The sequence below is a fragment of the Chiloscyllium plagiosum genome, chromosome 3 (genome assembly GCF_004010195.1).
Source record: "Chiloscyllium plagiosum isolate BGI_BamShark_2017 chromosome 3, ASM401019v2, whole genome shotgun sequence".
NCBI lineage: Eukaryota > Metazoa > Chordata > Chondrichthyes > Orectolobiformes > Hemiscylliidae > Chiloscyllium > Chiloscyllium plagiosum.
In genome coordinates this window covers 28,184,120-28,206,759 of record NC_057712.1, presented here as the reverse complement: position 1 = coordinate 28,206,759, position 22,640 = coordinate 28,184,120, and the positions used below count along the sequence as shown (strand labels likewise).

At 40.0% G+C, this 22,640-nt stretch overlaps 1 protein-coding gene across 6 annotated transcripts in view; it reads right to left on the bottom strand.

Annotated features, from left to right (window-relative positions):
• Positions 1–22,640, bottom strand: part of arhgef10 (Rho guanine nucleotide exchange factor (GEF) 10) — a 281,643-nt gene that overhangs the window by 70,245 nt on the left and 188,758 nt on the right. For all 6 annotated transcript variants that reach the window (XM_043679127.1, XM_043679118.1, XM_043679163.1 and 3 more), the window contains 3 exons: positions 19,948–20,031; positions 13,302–13,525; positions 4,447–4,604 (listed from right to left, as the gene is read on the bottom strand). In XM_043679127.1, the coding sequence (XP_043535062.1) occupies positions 4,447–4,604; positions 13,302–13,525; positions 19,948–20,031 (466 nt within the window). The remainder of the gene's footprint in view (positions 1–4,446; positions 4,605–13,301; positions 13,526–19,947; positions 20,032–22,640) is intronic.

Here is a 22,640-nt window from a genome sequence, read left to right as displayed (position 1 = left end):
CATCTGGTTGATTTCAGCTGATTGTATCGAGTTGAGGTAACAATTTCAGTGCTTCTTCACACTTGTGACAAGCTTCAATTGCCTCCAGGGAGTAGGTTCGCTGGATGATTGTGAAATAAAGGCATGTGCGTCAACTTGTTGCTTGCAGATACAAGTAGCATAGTACACCCTTGTCTTGGAATTAATCAGGACTGGGAGAATGAAGAGAGCAGGACAAACTGCTGGAAGGAGGAGCAGTCAGTGGGAGTAAGAACTCCCAGCAGGACAATCTTTCTAAGGAACATAAACAGAAGTTTCTGGAAAAGCTCAATAGGTCTGGCAGTATCTGTGAAGAGAAATCAGAGTTAACATTTCAGGTCCATTCTGAGGGAGGGTCACCGGACTCAAAATGTTAACTCTGATTTCTCTTCATAGATATTACTAGACCTGCTGAGCTTTTCCAGCAACCTCTGCTTTTGTTTCTGATTTACATCATCTGCAGTTCTTTAGGGTTTTACTCTGTCTGAGGAGTTTAGAGAGGGATGCTGACCAGAAACTGGATCGTTACAGCATTTCAATTTTCCTGGTGGTGGCTTCTGTGCCTTGATAGCAATTCATGCAAATTGTTTATGAAGGAATTACAAGGCATGTTCCAAGGGAAATGGAATTTTATTGGTGGCGAAACAAACCGACACAGTGTTTGCAGCACATCAACTTGTGGACAGCAAGTGCACAGCAGAAGGTGGGAGAACTATAAAAATACGATGCAATCTGCATGTTAAAGATACAAAATGTTAAAGATACAATACAAAAGATACAAAAGAGGGCATCTAAAAGTAACTACATGATTATCTCCTAGACACTGAAATTATGAATCATGGTGGAATTGGCTACATTTTGCTGCAACCATTCTGCATCCAGTCATCTCAGTATGGCTGGAGGGCCCACAGCACATCCACATCGAGTGCAACATGTGAAAACCTGGGATCTTGCATCTTACTGTGGTCGACCTCCTCAGACAACTCCTTCTAAACCCACAGCCACTACCATCTATAAGGCCAATTGGATACATGGGAACACCAGCACCTGCACGTTCTCTTCCAAATTACTATCCAGACCTGAAAATTTATTGCCATTCCTTCAGTATCACTGGGTCAAAATCCTGGAACTCCCTCACTAAAAGCTTTGTAGGCCTACCTACAGCACATGAACATGTGGCAACTCACCATCACATTCTCAAGGGAAACTAGGGATGGGCAATAAATACTGACTCAGCAATGATGCCAAATTCCATGAGTCAATACGAAAAAAAAATTTCTCTCTTTCCCAGATCAGATTTCATTGCCAATCCATTCCCAAGACATACTGTAGCCACAATGTACCTCTCTTTTAAGAGGTGCAGAACCGGTCTAAGGAGTGCATGTAGCTCATTCGCAGCATTGGAGTGCTGGCTGCATGCAGTAATCACAATAATTAGCACCAAGCTGATGTGCTGACTGTACTCTACTCAAATGGCTCAGGTTTAATTGTCCACCTTGCAACCCGAGCCAGGTTTGCAGGTCAATTCAATCCACAGAGTGGACACGTTATTTTCACAGACCTTTGAGTGAATTACAGCTAGGCTGCTACTAAACATTAAATGCAATAGATCAATAGATGATTAGAAAACTTCCAGCCGCGGCTGCAAACAGAATTTTGCCATATTTTTTCCAACAGTAAATTATGACAGTGATCACAGTATCTTTGAACTACTGTCTACAGCGTGAACATGTCTGAACAAACTGACTTCTACAGACAACAAAATGCACTCTCTGCCAGCAAATAGCTGCAGTCATAGTATTGTTCGTTATTATTTTGGAAGTTAGGCAGTAAGCTAAAATATTCAATAAATCACTTTTGCTATGGTTTATTTTATGATTCTGTTTGGTAGTAGCAGGCATCATTACATTTTGCAGAGAACTTTACACAATTTGAGGAACGGGTCTAAATAGATGGTGCTTTCAGGTTACAGCTTAGCAGAAGCTTCGGGGAAATATTTTGAGAAGCTCCTTTCAAGCAACAATGGAGAGAATAAACAGTTATGGGAAACAGAGACTTTGAGGTTGAAATACAAAATTCTGCACAAAACATCATCTTCCTTTGATTAGTAGCTGAAAAACAATAAAATTTCAGGGCCAAGAAAAGACAGAAGGACATTAGTTAAGGATAAAACTTCTGCTCTCTACCATTATACTACTGCTTCTGTACTGACATAAAGAGATTTTGGTGTCGAGAGGGTAGTGCTGGAAAAGCACAGCAGGTTGGGCAGCATCCGAGGAGTAGGAAATCAACGTTTCAGGGACAGATAAAGAGATTTTGTCCAGGATAGTAATGGAATTGGGAACACTGGTTTACAATCTGATTCTCAAGACCTGAGAAGTCAAGGAATGTAAGAGTGGATCGTAAAATAACTCCAGATTGACAAAGCCACGTTTCAAAAGTTAATAGGTAGTTCAACAAGTTGCCAGGAAACATTTTTGATTTTAAATGCTCTTGTTTAAAAAGTGCTGATTTTCATGTCTGTTCTCCCCTAATGTTAATAAAACTCCCTAATGTAACTAATTAATTGGCAAGAATACAACATGCAGCTGACAGTATGGCTCTGCAACTGTTTGTTACCTTCCACTCATATCCTAAGAACAGTCTCGGTGACATAACATTACTATTGAATGCTTGGGAGTTTGAATCTCATGCTCAAATAATAGCAACAATGGAACTAAAAGTGCAGACACTTGGCTGAACCGAAATTTCCTTCAGCAACTATTAACTGGTTCAATTGCTCCAAATGGAAGCATGCTTTTCTCATTATGAATGCAACAAGGTGCATGAATTTTAGGCAGTCTCAATATAACCTTTAATAATTAGTAGTCTTCACACAAACCTGCCTGTAACTTGTTACTAATTGGTGTTATAGATGGTTTCACATGTTGGCAAGTGAATATTTAGCAGAGAAAGTAGAGTGGGATAGAGGGAGGTTTAAAAGGGCAATGCTGAGTATTGAAATGTAAAGCTTCAGCTGCCAATCTTCAAATTGTATAAAGAATCAAGAAAGCATCTATTGTGAAAGGAAATTTTAAACCCCCCCCCCTCCTGACTAAACAACCACTGATGTCAAGAAAAAGAACCATTGGAGTTAATGTGGAAGGGTGAAGACATATTGGGATCCATTGATAGAAGGTTCCATTGAACTTTTATGGATAATCTGGACCATCCTTTGGCTCACACAGGTTAGAGGAGAGCATTAGCCAAGACTTTTGCAAAACGAATGGAAAAGGACCATATTCATTTTTCTTGTTGTTGTCTGGAATGTAATACCTGGAAGGGTGTTGGAAGCAAATTAAATCACAACTTTCCAAGGGGAATTGGACAAATACTTAAAGAAAACATTTGCAGGACTACAGGAAAAGAGTTGGTCTAATAGGATAGCTCTTTCAAAAATTGAGCATAGGCTCAAAGGGCCAAACAGACTCCTTCTGTGCTATATGACTCAGTCATCCTTTCCACAATTGCCCCAAGTGTATGGGGGTGGTGGGCTTTATGCATGCCTTGATGTGAACTCAACTCTATTTACAGATTCATGATTTGATGGATGCTGAGTGGGTGGAACTACCACCTGGTGCTCTGGGAAAAGATGTTTGTGTACTGCTGTAGCTCTCGGGGTTGCAGCAGCCAGGTGTTTGTTATTTTGTGGCTTGCTGGCTGAAACAAGACCCAAGCAGTTTCCATTATCTACTGTATAACTGAGGGAATGTGGCCAGAGTCATTGGGGAGTTAACAATGTGTTCACTTCAGCCTAATGCTGTGGTGATTGAGTCTAGCGGAAATCTGGCACCACCGCCTCTTAGTATCTCATTTTTTCACTAAATTCATTTAAAAATAAGGTGGGAAGAGCTAGGTTTGTAGCCCATTGGGTTAAAAATATGGAACTTTTATTGTAACAGTCATTTTAAAACAAAGTTTACTAAAACCACTAAAAAAATTAAAAGCACGGTTTCTTGGGCAAAAGCTTCTCGTTCAAGTCCCTCAGCTTGTGTTAAACGTTAGAAGAATAGACCATTTTTTAAGTTTCTGATGAACAACATTGCTAGTTGTTAACCATATGCACAACTTTACTGAGTATAGATTTTGAAATTTAATAACAATGTTGTCCAGAAGTTCAAGGTGGATTATGTCCAGTTAAAGTTCTTAATTTCGACCCACATTGATGTTTCAACTGGTCATTTTACTTCTACTTTATTGTATAAAAATAAATCTAGATGAATGGTGTGAAGCTCCAAGGGAAAATCGATTGTGTGTGTTCTGGTGTGCTTCCACGTTTACGAAGCACATTAATGTGGAGGAAAATGGAAACAGATATATTAAAAGATTTAAGAAAACATTGCAATTAAATTCTGAGGGATTCGTAATAAATAGATGATGTCTACGCACCTTCAGCCTTGGTGTAGACAGCAATATTTCCATTAACAAGTCCAGCATAGAGGCATTGTAACTTGTATCCGAGGCTCACCACTGTTGATCTATCCGGAGTAAAGAAATGCTGCAATCGAACTTTTTTCGAAGCCTGATTACTCTTGTACACAGAAATGCTGCAGTAGGATAAACAAAGATATCATAATTGTACGTGCTATCAACTGCATCTCATGCCACAAATGAAAGGGCATCCAATGAAACACATGGTTCCAGTATTACTTAGTGGAATTTATTTGTGTATATCTTGACTTTGTGTGATAGTCTAATTGGGTTATAACGGGTCAGCAACTCATTTTATGCATCTGATTTTATCGTCTTGAAATCAATGAGGGAAATATAAAATAGGCTGCTGACCTTATTGCCTGTATTACACTATTTTATGAAGTCAAGATTTACACCATGCTGTCTATATTGGTTTCCATTCACATGCTGAGCTCTTTCTTTTCAGTTATATTGCTGAAAATCCGCATGCATCTGTCAGAGCAACTGTGAGAAAGTTTCACATTTTCATGAAATTCTCTAATACTATCTTAAATTTAACAGATTCAAAACATGGCTTCTAACTTTCATTTTGATTACAACCCAGTTTACAAGGATGTTGCTAGGGCTGGAAGATTTGAGCTATAGGGAGAGGTTGAACAGGCTGGGGCTGTTTTCCCTGGAGCATCGGAGGCTGAGGGGTGACCTCAAAAAGGTTTATAAAATCATGAGGTGCATGGATAGGATAAATAGACAAACTCTCTTCCCTGGGGTGGGGGAGTCCAGAACTAGAGAGCATAGGTTTAGGGTGAGAGAGGAAGGATATAAAAGGGACCTAAAGGGCAACTTTTTCATGCAGAGGGTGGTGCGTGTATGGAATGAGCTGTCAGCGGAAGAGGTGGAGGCTGGTACAATTGCAGCATTTAAAAGGCATCTGGATGAGTATATGAATAGGAAGAGTTTAGAGGGATATGGGCAAAGTGCTGGCAAATGGGACTAGATTAGGTTGGGATATCTGGTCAGCATGGACAAGTTGGGTCGATCTCTATGACTCTCATCTTCAATATGGCCACATCCAGTTGTCTTAATGGCTTTGAACCTATTTAACATACTTTATCTCTCCGTTACCACCATCAGTATTCCCTTTGTCTTTCACTCTGGTCATCCTCAGTTTCTGTTATGTTTGCATCCCATCCTACTAGGTTAACACAGGATTTAAAAAAAAACACCATTTGCTACCTATGTTCTGAAGAAGAGTCATGTCAACTCAAAACGGTAACTGTTTCTCCCTCCACAGATGCTGGCAGACTTTGTCAGATTCTCAGCCACTGTCTTTATTGCTAGCTTAAATGTTATTGACAGAAATAAGAGGAGCTTGTTCAAAAACCCAAATGTATGCAATTTTTCATTGCCTGCTCCAGTTTTGCATCTCTGAAGCGGAAGCTTTGGAAGTGGTTTATGAGAGATATGAGGTGAAAGCACTGCTGGGAAAGAAAATATCAGCCACCAAGGCCATCACTGTATGTCTACTGGTGATGGTGGCAGTATTTCCATATTTTCAGATTTCACTTCTTCACTGTTTTGAGCCTGACACAAGTAGTGAGGAAAGGTTGAGAGGCAAGTGACCATGGTTGCCATGGACGAGGGGTGACCTTATAGAGGTTTTAAAAAAATTATGAGGGGCATGGATAGGGTGAATAGCCAAGGTCTTTTTCCAAGGCTAGGCAAGTCCAAAACCAGAAGGTATATGTTTAAGACGAGATGGAAAAGATTTAAAAGGGATCTGAGGGGCAACATTTTCATGCAGATGGGACTACATCAGTTCAGGATATCTGATCGGCGAGGACGAGTTGGACCAAACGGTCTGTAATACTCTGTGACTTTTTGACTTCTTGTTCATTCACAGTACATCTCGGCTATATGACATCCTAGCACAGTTTCTTGATTGGTGGACCCATCACCCATTGCACTGCTAATTGGCTGACGACTTCACCATGCTGAGAGGGCGGTCTTTAAATTAAATCGAGGAATGCAGAATTCTGGAGAGGGGCTACAAAGGCTTACAAAGCAAAGGTGATGATGGCATTGCAGGACAGCTATTTATACAATGATACCCAGAGAGGGACAGAATGTACAAATACTTTTTAACTACAGCAAATAGAGTCAAAGGGGTTCAAGTTTTTAAAACTGCAAAATAAATAGCTCTCTACTTTTTAAAATTTACTCGGGGTGGGGGGGGGATGCGAGCATCTCTGGCTAGGCCAGCATTTATTGCCCATCCCTAATTGCCCAAAGGGCAGTTTTTACTTAATCACATTGCTGTGGGTCTGGATTCACAAAGTCTAGACCAGGGTAAGAAGGGCAGACTTCCTTCCCTAAAAGGATATTAGTGAACCAGATGGGTTTTCCAACAATCGACAATGATTCCATTGTCATCGTTACATTCTTAATTCTGGATTCTTTCTTGAATTAAAGTTCCACCATCTGCCATGGCGGGCTTTGAACCTGGATCCCTAGAATAGTAGCTGAGTTTCTGAATTAATAGTTTAGCAATAATACCACTAGGCCATCACTTATCTGCTTAGTTAATTGCATGCACTATTCGGAATAAAATAGGTAAATTAACAGCAGAAATAAAGGTTGATGGGAATAATCTTACAGCCATTATGCAGACATGGTTACAAGGAGATTAAAGCTGCAAATTAAATATTCAGGGCTTTGTGACTTTTCAAAATGTCAGGCAGGAAGAAAAAGATGATGAGGTAGCACTGTTAGTATAGGTGTAATATGTACTAAAGCAAGAATTGATCTTGGATCAGAAGATGTAGAATCCATATGGGTTGAAGAAAGAAATAACAAGGGGAAGATGACATTACTGGGAGCAGTGTGTAAAATCCAAACATGAGCTTTTGTAGTACAGATATTAACTTAGGAGAGGGCATTTTAAAAAAGGCAGTACTGGATGTTAATCATGGGTGACTTTAATCACCATGCAGATTGGAAAATTAAATTGCCAGAGGAAGCCATGAGAAAGAGTTCAGTGTATTTGGGACAGTTTTCTTGAACAAGTGGCATGGTAGCGGGGGGAGGCACAGTGACGGTGGTAGTGGCAGGGGTGGCACGGTGGCTCAGTGGTTAGCACTGCGCCAGGGACCTCGGTTCAGTTCCTGCCTCGGGCGACTGACTGTGTGGAGTTTGCACATTCTCCCCGTATCTGCGCGGATTCCCTTCGGGTGCTCCGGTTTCCTCCCACAATCCAAAAATTTGCAGACCAGGTGAATTGACCATGCTAAATTGCCCATAGCATTATGTGCATTAGCCAGGGGTAAATATAGGGTAGGGGGATGGGTCTGGGTGGGTTACTCTTCAGAGGGTAGGTGTGGACTTGTTGGGCCAAAGGGCCTGTTTCCACACTGCAGGGAATCTAATCTAAAACACTGTGGATCCAACCAGGGATCAGGCTATTTTAGATCTGATGAAATGAGACAGGTTGACTCAATAATTTCAAAGTAAAAAACCCCTCGGAAATGAACCACAACATGGCAGAATTTAGCATTCAGTTTGAGAGTGACTGGCTTAGGTAGGAAACAATTGTGCCAAACATAAATATAGACCTGATAGCCATTATAGAGTCATAGTTATGAGATCAAAGCTGGGATCTTACATGAGAATGAGAGTAGAATTGGCTGGACTGCACTGGGAAGGTTTAGCAGTAAAGACAGTTGAGGAACAACAGATGATGTTTGAGAAAATAGTTCATGATTTATAACAAAGATGCATCCCAGTGAGGAAAAAGGATTCTAGGAAGGTGATAAGTCAACCATACTTAACCAAGGAAAGTGAAGATAGTATCAATTTAGCGAATAGATATGCAATGTGACAAAGACCGGGGTAAGCCAGAGAATAGGTAGAGTTTGAAAAACCAATAAAAGATTGCCAAAACTAACAGAAAATAAACTCTGAAGGTAAATAAGCAAGTAACATGAAGAGGGATAGTAAGAGCTTCTTTAAATATTGAATGGTGGTTTAGAATTGATAGTTTAAATGGCCTTGTATCACTGTATCTTATAATAAGGTAGGCATGACAGCTGACCACTCATATCCCAATCTGCCTTCCTTAACCATAAATATCAGAAAATCCAACCAAAGTGTTTATATTTGCAAAATGATTATAACTATTGTTCCACACTGGAGCTGCGCTGTTCTGGGTCACACAAGGGCAGTATTACAGTACCAGAAGTGGGCAAGGAACAAATGTAAGCCACTTCACCAAAGAAAGAAAATGTTCATGATTCTCTAATCTGATTTTAGATGAAAAGGGATAAGTATTCCATCAGGACAGTCGACCCTTCAAAGAGTAGTTTGTCTGTCATGTTGTGGCATAGTGCATCAAGAATTGAAATTTTCTAAACATCTTATTTCAAATGCCATTGTACTGTTTGTCTTATGTTCACAGCTGATGACAAGTCAGATTCCTGATTGAAATCCAGCTTCACAGATCATGGTTTGTATTTTTATTTGATGGGTGGTCTTTCACTAAAACATAAGGGTTCAATGCTGGTTTTAACAATAAGACATAAATATATTACACAAAAGACATCAAGATTACATTTGAAAAAAAAACAAGCTATTTACAAATAACACAATTTGAAAGATTTCAGAACACGCAACAGAACAATATCCTATCTATCCCAATTCCATAGGTTTATAGTACTCAAACAACAGAGATTCTCAAAAATTCGAGAAACTTAACTGTTTCTTTCAATTCCTGGTCTTTTTTTAAAAAAAAATCATTCATGGGATGAAGATTAGCCAGGCCAGCATTTATTGCCCAGATCAGGTAAGGATGATTCCCTCCTAGATAGGTTTTTCTGACAATTGACAACAGATTGTTGGTTATTATTAGATTTCTAATTCCAGATTCTTAAAATTGAATTCAAAATCCACCATTTACCCTAGTAGGATTCAAACCCGGGACCCCAGATCATCATCTGAGTCTCAGGATTAACAATCCAGCGATAATACCACTGGGTCATTGCCTCCCATATTGGTATTGTCTGGAGGGTGAAAGGCAACAAAATGTTTTCCAATCCACAGATATTCTCTAATCAAAAATCAATTCTTGTTTATTCTAAACTGAACGTGAGCTAATGTCTTTAATTAGCTCTGATTGTAACGTTTCACAATACAAAAGCTCTCTTATCGTCATCCAGAAGGGCACCAATCATCTGTTCTCTGACACATACTGGTAAAATAATGGCTCCCGAAAGACTAACACAGGGCAAAACCTAAAGCAAATCTGCAAATGCAAATCCACCCCATAGACTTATATGTGTGTGTGTGCGTGCATGTGTGGGAGAGAGGGAGTGTGTGTCCGCACGTGCTTGATGGAGTGTGTGTCCGCAAATGTGACAGAGTATATACCTGTGAGAGGGTGTGCACTGTGTGTGTGAGCGCGCCAGTGGCTAACAGACAAGTTCAGTACCCATGAGGGTGGTCTCAACTGGGATCTTGGGTTCATCTCACACTACGCGTGACCCCAAGACACTATACACTCTTATACAGTCTCACACACACACACTCATCACACTGACATACTCACACAGACCCGCTCTCTCTCACATACACCCTCTCACAGACATATACTCTGTCACACTTGTGCACATACACATGCACACACACATAAGTCTATGGGGTGGATTTGCATTTGCAGATACATTCTATTTTGTTCAAAAAGTACACAATCTGTAGGCAGTCAGTCCATGTGACATTTTAGAAATTCTTACTTTAAAAACAGAACCAGTCTGACTCAAGGTTGGAATACAGACAGACTCTAACCTCACACCTTTAATGTATTGTCTGAGCTGAGATATCACTTTTTTTTATCCAGATAAATCCTTAAGTTGTCTTGGAACTGTGACTTGAAAGAAATTCTGGGATTTAACATAGTAATCAATCAAAACCTACATCCCCATTCAATGTGATTAAAGACATAATAGGAATCTAGGTTTGTTCAATACATCACATCAGTTGTATAACACTTTGCTCTTTTACTATAAATTCTGTGTCCTATGAACCTGCCCCACTGGTTACCTGACAAAGGAGCAGCACTCCGAAAGCTTGTATTTTCAAATAAACCTGTTGGACTATAACCTGGTGTCACGTGATTTTTAACTTTGTCCACCCCAGTCCAACACCAGCACCTCCACATTACAAATATAAAGGCACTGTCAACTTCATTAACCTTATTTCAAACACAAAGTCATTTAACTGATAAGCACAGTCATGTAATTGTTATGGTGCAGAAGAGGCCATTTGGCCCATTTGTGTCTGTACCAGCTCTCTGAGCAATAAGAAACGTTAAGGAGTTTACAACCATCACAGCAGATGTGAGAATGGATAACATACCACAGTTTGAATTGCTTCTTTGCTTTATTTGGAGGATGACTTGGCATTTTCTCCAAGTCACATGATGCAGAGATTGTTTTTACTCCAGACTTTAAAATGTCGCAAACTGTTGTGGAAGCTGACTATAGGGTAGGAAGGAGTTTGGTAAAAGGCTTTTGGGTTGCTGCAGCAATTGGGTAGCTAATGTGCCTCCTCCCAACTTCTTGAGAAAGAAATAATGCCCTTCTCTCTCCCCCATCTCATTCCATCTTCAAGCTTAACTATGAAATGAACCTCTGCCAGAACAGGTAAAGAAATAATATCAACTGCCAAGGCAGCTCTACAATTTCAAAGCCTTCACTTCAAACAAGACAATAAAACAACAGCAGGCCTGCATTAAAATGTGGACTGACCTCAATTCCATTTTGTTTTATCGGTATTGTTTACATCTACATCTGCAGCTGGTTTTGGTGTGTGACAGTGAGAGTGAGACATAGTTTCTTTAATAGCCTCCAGGGCAAGGATTTGAAAAGTAAACAAACCTTTATATTTTTATTTGCTAAAAACTTGCTACTGGGCAACTTAAAATTGACTCTCTCATTCCAAGAGTAAGAAATAAATACCTCCTCATTCAAATACAATAATCATGGGGAATTTTGACACAACACCATGAAAATAGTCGGTGCCATGTTTTATAATCTTCCAACAGATCACAACACAAGATGAAAATTCAATACTTAGCTTAAAAAAGTGTTACATTAAAACAATGAAGACTTTCTGCAACAAAATGCGTGAAAGGAATAAACAAAAAGTGCTTGAACAGAGATAAAAGGTATTCATTTACAGCTTTGGTTAGAAAATGTGCCACTCTCTGAGAAAGTATATATATCACCGAAGACTAAGTGGTATCTATGGTCTCACATATTTACACTAAACTATGTCAAAGAGCTTCAGATGAGATGGGAAGGATCTAGTCAAAACAAAGCTCCAGTGTTCAAGGACTGTTTGTACAAAAGCCTTTTGTGCCACAGTTTGGATTTCATGGGTTACTTTGGCTGAGAATATTTTATTCCTGATTAAAGGCACATGACTACAGGACTTTGACACAACGGCAAAAAGGCTGAGACAAGTTATTATCTGCTTTACAAGTGTACCAATCTGTGATTACACCTCTTTAGGGTCAGAAGATCATGTATTATTGTTAAAATTTTAACACCTATGGATATTCTGTTGCTACATGGCAGGGATTTCTCCTCACCATCTCGTCCTGCAGACATTCCAGTGCATACATGCAAACCAAAGGGAGCCAAATATATTGGTGCAACACCTATTGGAAATCACGGAACAGCAGCCCAGCGACAACTCTTCTGGTCGATCTAACTCCCAATCAGGGAGTGCATTGAGCAGCAGGTTTCCCAAATTATTGCAGCGACGCAAAATTTTTTTGCTTCGGAGAAAGTCCCATAGATTGGAAAGGTTTTGATTTCAGTTTGCCGAAGACCTAGTTGTAGTCAGATCTAAGAATAGTTTTTCCTTGAGAAAGCAGTCCTTTCAGAATCTCAATGCATGGGGATTTGGTTGAAAATTCCAGGCCAGAAGGGCTCAGTTCAAATCCCAAAAGAGTTATTTGAAGCTAAGAAAGTTTAAGCTTAGTTTTATGACTTCACCAGTTTCCTCATTTCCCCTCCTTCAGGCACTCTGCCTGTATTCCTGATGAAGGGCTTTTTGCCCGAAACGTTGATTTTCCTGCTCCTCGGATGCTGCCTGAACTGCTGTGCTTTTCCAGCACCAGTCTAATCCTGAAAAATAAAAGAAAAGGCCATCTAACTCTCAAGGAAGAGAGTTGAGAGAAACAGTTAAGGCAAACCTCGAGATGTGACTGAGACGGAACTCTTGTTGGTAGTTGAGTACTGTAAAGTGATGGCATTTGCATAGATGAGATTGTATTTTAGCAGAGTATTTCAAAATCTTTCAAATTGTGTTGTGTGTAAAGAACTTGCTTTATTCTTCTTAATCTTCATTTATTTTGTGCTATGCACTTCTGTTTTGATTGTTAAAACCAGATCTGTAGCACTGTGTGTTTCCATTTCAGCAACCACATCATTAAATATAAAAGAAAACAAAATAAGCCAGATGTATTAAGCCAGATTTTAGTCCGGGGTCTGATTTATCCAATAGTGACATCAGTTACACTCATAATATTACTACAGGCTACTGAATTAACACTATATTTTCTTATCGTTTTAAAGCTGCGTACAATTGATATTGCTTACAATATGATATTGCTACTGAATGAATCCACTACTATGTTGAAATCCCATTTTTATTGATTTACATTGTTTTTTCTGTTTAACTGAAAAACATAGCATAAACATAATACATACTGCAGTTATATATCTAGTTAATCTTATAGTCAATTACTGGATTTTTTCCATTGTATATCTTACCTTCCTTCTTCCATGCCAAGACAGATGGTTGGAGTTTCAGTGGACTTTGTACTCATAGATTCAGAGTCAGAAAAGACATCAGATTCTTCTGGCTTGTCATCTTCTGGGACATACGCCATGGCCAGTATACGGGACTCAACATTGAAGCATTCAATTACTTTTGCATTGGAATTGTGTAGTGTGACTATAGTGATCTGGCCCATTTGATTGGTACAACTTCCAATCTGCTCAGTAAAACAGAAGTGCAAGACATATGCAAATCTGACTGTCTTCATAATTTTATATGCTACTTACAAATCATTACAAAACAAACTTCAGAAATCAGTGGAAAGGCAATATGAAATAAATCAAGTTTGATGAAACATCCAAGACGTGTAAAGGCAGACAGGAACAAGACAGCAGAGGTGAACTTGACACAGTGGAGATGACAGAAAAGGTGAACAATCTGTTAACTGCACGTTTTAACACTTGGCGCTCTTTGAAATATTCCTAAATTTTATTTTGAAGTTGCTGGGTATTTTCTGCATTGATTGACCTCATCAGATGAATGCAACTTCCAAGTTCCTTGTTAAACATCTTGTAAAGACTATAAAGAAGACAAAGCAATTTGGCATTAAGTACCTCCATAAGTTATTGCGTTACATGCACTTTTGAATATTAATTTAAGAAATATTCTACATGCCAGCACAATATACGGCATAATGTTAGAATTCAACAGGGAGTGCAGTGGTAGTGTTTCTGCTTCTGGGACAGAAGGCCTAGGTTCAAGTCCCACCTGCTCCAGAAGTCTATAATAATATCCCTGAACTGGTTTGTTCAGTAATACAAGGTAATTTAGGAAACAGGTTGATCACCAAAGTCTTATTTCTGTACTATAACTACATCACTAACAACTGTGAAAATGGTATTGGTGCACAAAGTTTGTTCAGGTTAGTATGCAGTACAATATTTGCCAAAGGCAATAATTGAGGTTTAAAAGATAAGTATTTTGTTTGCAAGTTTTGGGTGAACAATCAATCCTACTATGCAGTTTTTATTTGACTTCGCTAAGCATTTGGAAGATCACACCTGGCACAGCGCCAGTGACCTGGGTTCAATTCCAGCCTCGAACAACGGTCTGTGTGGAGTTCGCACCTCCTCCCTATGTCTGTGTGGGTTTCCTCCGGGTTCACCCATAACCCAATCGATGTGAAGGTTAGGTGAATTGGCCACACTAAATTGCCCACAGTGTTCAGGGATGTGTAGGTGAGGTGCATTAGTTAGGGGTAAATGTAGAGCAATAGGGGCTATGGGTCTGGGTGGAATACTCTTCGGAGGGTCGGTGTGGATGTGTTGGGCCAAAGGGCCTGTTTCCACACTGTAGAGATTCTATGATTCTCTGAAATAGATTTGTGTAAACTCATTCCAGTTCTCAGGGGCAAATGTTCATTGCAGTCATTTGAAAAGAAGTTGGCAGTGGCTCAGGGCTGATACAGGAGACAGTGGACTGGAATATTATACATGAATGCTAACCAGAGGATTATGATCATTCAGAGAGGACGTGAACCTTTTCATGGAATAAGCAAGAAAAATATTTGAGAAATATGTGCACAGCACTCATCAGTTTTGAATTAAGTATGAACTAAAGTACTGTATATGCTGGCTCTTGATTGCTACTAATTTTGTAATAACAAGGGAGAGAATATGAGACAAAGGGCAGAGCAGGTGAAGATCCCAAGGAAGACCGTTCAAATCACATATTATTTATGAAACCAAAGATGGAAAAAAAAATCAGCTGCTTCACTCTATTAAACAAACAGTCACGTGTCATTTTTGAACACAGTGATCTTCATCTACCTCATCCCTTCATGCCAGCCTTCCAATTTCCCAGCAGAAATCAAACACCACATGAGGAAATGGAAGGGATTAAAAAAAACTTGGAAATTCCTGCCGAACATCTGAAGTCAATCAACCAATTTGCAGGAGGCCAGTTGCCTCAGAAACACATCCCCAAGAACTCACCCGTTATCTGTATGTGTAGTGATGTCGACCACACTTAGGAACTTGTCCAGCTCTGTTTCAGGGAACTCAATAAAAATACATTTGCTGCAACAGCTAGCAACTTACTCTGTATGTTCACAACCTCAGTGAAACAAAGGTCTCCCCCCCCCCCGCCACCCTGAACTTAGTAAATATGAAAATTAGAGGGACAATGATGAGATACTGAGCAAAATGAGTCCATGTTCTCTGGAGTTTACAGGAATAAGAAATGATCACATTGGAATATAAAGTTAATTGCCCAACATTCCTCGAGTCAAGGCTTCCGGGAGGGTGGATACAAGTCTGGAAAAAGAGATTGTCTTGGAGACGTCATACAGAATTGACTTGCTTGGTGTTAAGAGACAGCTGTAGTGGTGGTGGTGGGTAGTGGAAAGTATATTCAGGAGCCTCAGTTGTGGCAGTAGTCACAGTAGTTATGTGGCACTCTTTTTCAGATTTTTCCTGGTCTGCTTTGAAGTGGGGACCTACTTGGAGATGTTGGAAAGACAATGAGATTATGTAGACATGTATTGTATCTGTTTAATCCTGCATTCTGCTTTTAACACTCAGTGGATCCAGAGCTGTCAACAACTCACCAGGGTCAACCCAATGCATTCACTGCAGGGTGTACTTCTTCATTGAAGCTGACAGTTTGATCACTGAAACTGAAGAGTTGTGACAATTTCTCTGCTGAATGAGAGATTGCCAAGTTCTTTGAGGATACATCATCTCTCCTGCATTCATCCATATTCCACTGCTCAATCATCGCTGCAGCCTTCACCATGTCTTGGCAGCAGTTTATGCAGCTCTCCCTTGCACGTCTTAAGAAGATTAAAAAGTAGCAACAGAGCAACAGTCCTCTGAAGAACAGTCATATCAGACTCAAAATGTGAACTTTGTTTCTCTCTCCACAGCTGCTGCCAGACCAGTTTCTCCAGCACTTGGCTTTTATTTTAGATCTCCAGCAGCCACAGAGCTTTGCAGTTGTTGAAGAAGAGATGGGTAAACGTGTTAATTACAGGTGGGTCTGCAGGACACCAAGGGTGAGGATACTTTTCAAAACAATAATCCAAGAGAAAATTAGCAGCCATTTGGACAAACATGGATGAATAAAATATAGCTTGCTTGGATCTGTTGAGGGTGGGATGTGTTTGGGTAACTTAACTGAGATTGCTGAAGAGTTAAAAGAAAGAATGAGGGCAGTTCAGTGGCTGTTGCATTAATTGACTTCCAACAATGTGCTTCATAACAAATTATGGGCTTTGTTTAAAATCTACATGATAAGCAGCGCATGAGCTGTATTGATACAAAATTGGTCAAAGGATAAAACTGGTTAAGGGGTAGAAACAGAATTGTGATAATGACTGTCTTTTTGTACTGGAAAAAGCAATACAGTTTCCAAAGTTCAAAAATAGAAATACTGCTGTTTTTAATAGATATTAATAACTTGGACTTGGAAATAAAGACACAGTTTCAATATGTGCAACTGATACAAAAACCTGGAAGTGCCATAAACTGAGGAAGATAGTCAGAGACATCAAGAGGACTGAAGCATATTAATGTAATAGGTGAATACATGCTAGATGCAATTAAACAAAGATAAGTGAGAAGTAATATGTTTTGATATGAAGAAAAACAAAGAGATACCACATATTAAACAATGCAATTTTAAAGTACATTGAAGAGGAGAGACCTGGGCTATTTGTACACAAATCTCTGTAGGTGACAGGAGAAGTTAACAAATTCAGTTAATCAAACATATGGGATCTTGAACTTTATAAATAGAAGCAAAAACCAGGAAGTTATATCCATCCAATATAAAACATTAATTTGGCATCAGCTGGATTATTCTGTTCAACTCTGAGCACCGTATTTCAGGAAGGGTATTAAGGCTTTGGAGAGGGTATAGAAAAGATCTGTTGGAATAAATCCAGGGCAAAGGGGATTGCAGTGTGTAATTTGGAGAAGCTGGGTTGCTCAACATATAACAGGAATTACCAAGAGGAGATTTGGAGCAGATGTATGGAATCATGAAAGCATGATGCAATTTATTTCTTTGAAGGGTCATGGACAGACTGCACTGGTTTAAGGTGACTGGTGAAAGAATCCGAGATTGTTTAAATAGAGATTTTCCTCATACTATGAATGGTTAAGATTTGGAATACATCCTGTGGTAGGGTGTTTTATTTAATTATTCTGTCAAGCCTAAAAGCATTGCTGGCATGTCCAACATTCTGAGGGAGGCGGTATTGTAATTGTAATGTCACAGGACTATTTAGCCAGAACGCCAGGTTAATGTAATGTGCTCACTGGTTCAAATCTCTCTCTTACAGATTGTGAAATTTAAATTCAATGAGGAAAAAAGGACTTAAGAACAATCATGTTGATTGTTGTAAAAACTGATCTGATTCACTTATGCCCTTTAGGGAAGGAAATCTGCCATCTCTACTTTGTCTGGCCTACATGTAACTTGAGACCCGAAGGCATGTGGTTGACCTCTAACTGTCCTCTTTGATGGCCACTTAAATTGCCGGGCAATTAGGGAGGGGCAATAGACGCTGGTCCAGCCACTGATGCCCACATCTCATGAACAAGTAAAAAATTAAATCATTACCCTTTTGTAAGTTCTCTTGAGAAGGCAGTGATCACTGCCTTCTTGAACCAGTGGATGTTAGCCACAGTTAGAGAGGGTATTCCATGATTTTAATCCAACTACAACAAAGAAATGGCAGTATAGTTCCATGTCAAGATGTGAGTGCCTTGAAAGATTACTCAATACACATTTAATAGCAGCTTTCCAAAAGGGAATGGACAAACTGTTAAAGAAAGCAATAATGTAGCGACATAAGGAAAAGCAGAAGAGTGGGACTAACTTGATAGCTCCTCTTGGTCCAAGTGTAATGGTGTCATTTTGCACTTCACTATACTTTGAATTTCATGAGCATAGTGACACATCACTGGGTTTGTGTTCCAGAGACATAGGCTAATGATTCAAATACTTGGGGCTGAATTTTGAGGGTCTGCTGTTGCTGTACACTGAACCTCCAACAACAAACTTGTTCATGAGATGTGGGCATCAGTGGCTGGACCAGCGTCTATTGCCCCTCCCTAATTGCCCGGCAATTTAAGTGGCCATCAAAGAGGACAGTTAGAGGTCAACCACATGCCTTCGGGTCTCAAGTTACATGTAGGCCAGACAAAGTAGAGATGGCAGATTTCCTTCCCTAAAGGGCAACAACAAAAAGTAATCTAATCTAATCTAATCAAACCACTAGACTAAAGTTGAGGTGAGACTGCCCAGGAGAGGAGCAACTGCCCTGCAGCATCCATTGCTGTTAAGAGGCTGGAGGTAGGCTTTCTGTCCCTTTGTGACAGGGCATTCAGCTGCTTGCTGATCAGAACAGCAGACTACAAGTGCCCATGTTGTCACTGAAAATGATGTACTTGAGGCTTCAGAAGGCATTCAACACAGGATCTATCCTTTCAAAGATTTTGTAGGTCAAGTGAATAGGCTTGGCAAAGGGACCAGGATCTGTAATTTTCAGAAGCCATGAGGAGAGGGGAATGACTTCCAATGCCTCTGGGGGTTAATTAAGGAGAGATTTCCCCCACCATCAACAGTTTATGCAGGGAAACCTGTTGACTTGGCCACTTAGTGAGAGCCCCAGCTTCCACTTGTGCAATTAGTACACTGCCTCTCTCCCATCACTGGGAACATTGAGTGGGGACAAGTTAGAGATTGACTGGCAGGCAGGCCACAAGTTGTACTTAGCATACTGCCCCATACCACCTCTGCCTTCAAACCCACTGATGAGTTAATGTTAAATCCAATTTTTAAGTTCAAATTTTGTTGCCTACTGTGGAAATTAAATTGAATTAATCATTGCTATCCTTCAGGAAAGAAAGTATACTGTCCTTATCTGTTCAGATGTATATGTATCTCCAGCCATTAAACTACCTTAACCACCTTCTGAAATGGCCTTGTATTCAAGATGGTGGCTCACCACAGCTTTCTCAAAAGAAAAGTAGGAATATGCAATAAATATAGGGTGTAATCCTAATGCTCAGGTCCCATGAATTAACCATTGATTAGTAGCATTCCACAGAATGCGATAACCACAATCAAATCAACACAAGTCGCATGTAAGTACAGACCATATAAATAAAATCAATTGTGTTGTGCCAATTTGCTGTTTACAGACTAGTCGTATTTATCTAAGTCCAACATAACTGAACTAGATTTTGAAAAAGTGAAATGAATATGAAACCAAGGACAGTAAGGTTATTGGGATCCTGTTGCTTCTCAAAGAAGGACTTAGGGAGAGGCTAGAAGCAAAGTTGAAGTGTAAACAATATTTTTGTCAATGGGACTTTGTGGTGCATCACAAAGGTGAGGCATGACAAAATACCATTGTTCTCTGCTCTAGCACTGGGAACACATTATATTACTTATAACTCAACATGCAGTTTAAACAATTCATACTCAACAGTAGCAAAATTATGGGAAGCAGGAAAGAAAGTGGAGATAAGATCAACAATCAATCAGTCATGATCATATTCAATGGCAGAGCTGCTTTGAAGACCATGTGGTCTCCCTCTGCTCCTATTTCTTATGTTTCTTACTTACCCACAGATATCCATGTTCCATAGAGAATGAGTTTGGTGCATCAGATGCATTACAGTGTTCTGGATTATGAATAGCACATTCTACCTAAATAACAATATAATGCCAAAGTTTAGAAAAGCATTTCACAACTACACAGTGCTTCATTTTAGTAGAACATAAGGTGGGGGAGATAATTGCTTATCATGCTTTTATTCAATGTTTATAAAAGCATATTTTCTCATTAGGGAATCACTCCAATATGAGCAGAAGCAGAAATACTGGCTGATTTGCCTCTTCTTTGTAATCCAATCATTGGACGTTGATGTAAATTGTCCCTGTGCCTACTGATGTTATGAGCATGATCTGCACAGAATTGGGATCATTGGTTGGCATACTCTCATCAAGTGCTGTGTTTCCCACAACACAATCTACAAAGCTGCATACCAAAATGAGGAGACTCCAAGTAAAGGTGATGTTAGAAGAATGACTGCATAGTTCCCAGCTTATAGTGAGAGCAATCTTGTTATTGAATGTGTAAGAAAACCTTCTGGTTCTCGGCCAATAAAAGCACACAACAGATGCTCAATGTCCTATGTAATGTGGTAGTTTCTTTCATTATTAATGCAACCGACACACCTATCAAGCAAGGAAGCAAATCCTTCAATCAAACAAACGGTGATGCAACATTGAGGGTTGATGGACCTGTACTGCACTGTAATGTTCTATGTTCTAATCTGGAACAGTTACAAAGACCTATTGAATGGATCCCCAAATGACCACTAAATATGATATTTTTAAATGCTAATGGGAGCTGTAGTTTCAAACCACAAGGTTGTATTCAAATTGGTGGCTCACCATAGCTTTCTCAAATAAAACCAGGAATATGCAATAAATACAGGATGTATGTCCAATGCTTAAGACCCATGAGTTAGCAATTTGATTAGTGGCAGTTCACAAAATGTGATAATGACAATCAAATCAGTACAAGTCGCAGCAAATGACTTTTAGAACACCTAGTAAGCACTCCAACTGCTGATTACTGTTATGTAGAACATGGGTAAATGAGATAAAACTGCAGATGCTGGAAATATGGCACTAAAGCAAAGAATACACTGAAGATATCCATTATGTTGTGTGGCACTCCTACCATGCAAAATGGGACAGACAAAGCAGTACCTCAAAACTGGGCATGCATGAGGTGATCTGGGCCTTCAGCAGCAGCAGAATTATATTCGATCACAATCTCGAAATTCATGACTCAGCACATTCTTTACTCTACAAATGCTCGTGTATGCCCAGTTTAGCAGCCCAATGAGTAAAAGTGACCTTTGGTGTAGCATGAATTAGGCATTAGTGAATTGGTGGCATTTTATCAATGGCTTTTTCATTCAAGCCAATTGACAGCACAATCACCCAGCACAAACTTGCCTCCAAATCAAACTTTACAGAGATTCAGATAAACAGGAGCTTTTTCTTTTAAAGCATTTGAAGTGCTTGTTCTTTCCCTAGAGGGACACACTTATTCCCCAATCACACAGAACTTGAGAACAACTTGCGTGTTGCCAAGGATTAGGGGTACCCAGTTTGAACAGAGGTTTCTGAAATTGAAGATGTAAAGTCACATTGTTTATCAATGCACATTAGTTAAGATATTATTTCTAGTCTAATAGAGTTGAATTCATTAGAGCAACAGCTTACATGTTTACGTACGGAGCCTTAGAGACAGGTTGACTTCTCCATGGCACTGTTGCTCCAAGGACGCCAACTTGCGGAACGTTTCAGGGAACATCTCTGGGACACACACACCAAACAACCCCACCACCCTGAGATTGACAATTTAACTTTCCCCCCATCTCTGCCAAGGACATACAAGTCCTGGGATTCATCCACAGCCAAATGCAAGCCACCTGACACCTGGAGGAAGAACGCCTCATCTTCCGCCTTGGGAGCGTCCAACTACACGGCATCAATATTGATTTCTCCAGTTTTGTCACCACCCACTCCACTCTCCACTCCCCCCGCACCTCCCACATTCTTGATGATGGCTCATGGCCAAAATGTCGATGCTCCTGCTCCTCGAATGCTGCCTGACCAGCTGTGCTTTTCCAGCGTCACACTTTTCAAATGTTAATCAGCCTGTTTTGTTAGCTATTCATTAATACTGAAAATGTGTTGCTGGAAAAGCGCAGCAGGTCAGGCAGCATCCAGGGAACAGGAGAATCGACGTTTCGGGCAAAAGCCCTTCTTCAGGGCTTCTTCATTAATACTGCCTTGGAAACATGCTTGGCTGTGACAGTGCAACACAGATTCTATTATAAAGAGTCAAAGTGGAAATTAATAATTAGTAATAATTTGTGGGCGGCACGGTGGCACAGTGGTTAGCACTGCTGCCTCACAGCGCCAGAGACCCGGGTTCAATTCCCACCTCAGGCGACTGACTGTGTGGAGTTTGCACGTTCTCCCCGTGTCTGCGTGGGTTTCCTCCGGGTTCTCCGGTTTCCTCCCACAGTCCAAAGATGTGCAGGTCAGGTGAATTGGCCATGCTAAATTGCCCGTAGTGTTAGGTAAAGGGGTAAATGTAGGGGTATGGGTGGGTTGCGCTTTGGCGGGTCGATGTGGACTTGTTGGGCTGAAGGGCCTGTTTCCACAATGTATTGTAATCTAAAAAAAATCTAATCTAAAGTATATAAGCATTTGGTCCCAGAAACACAGGA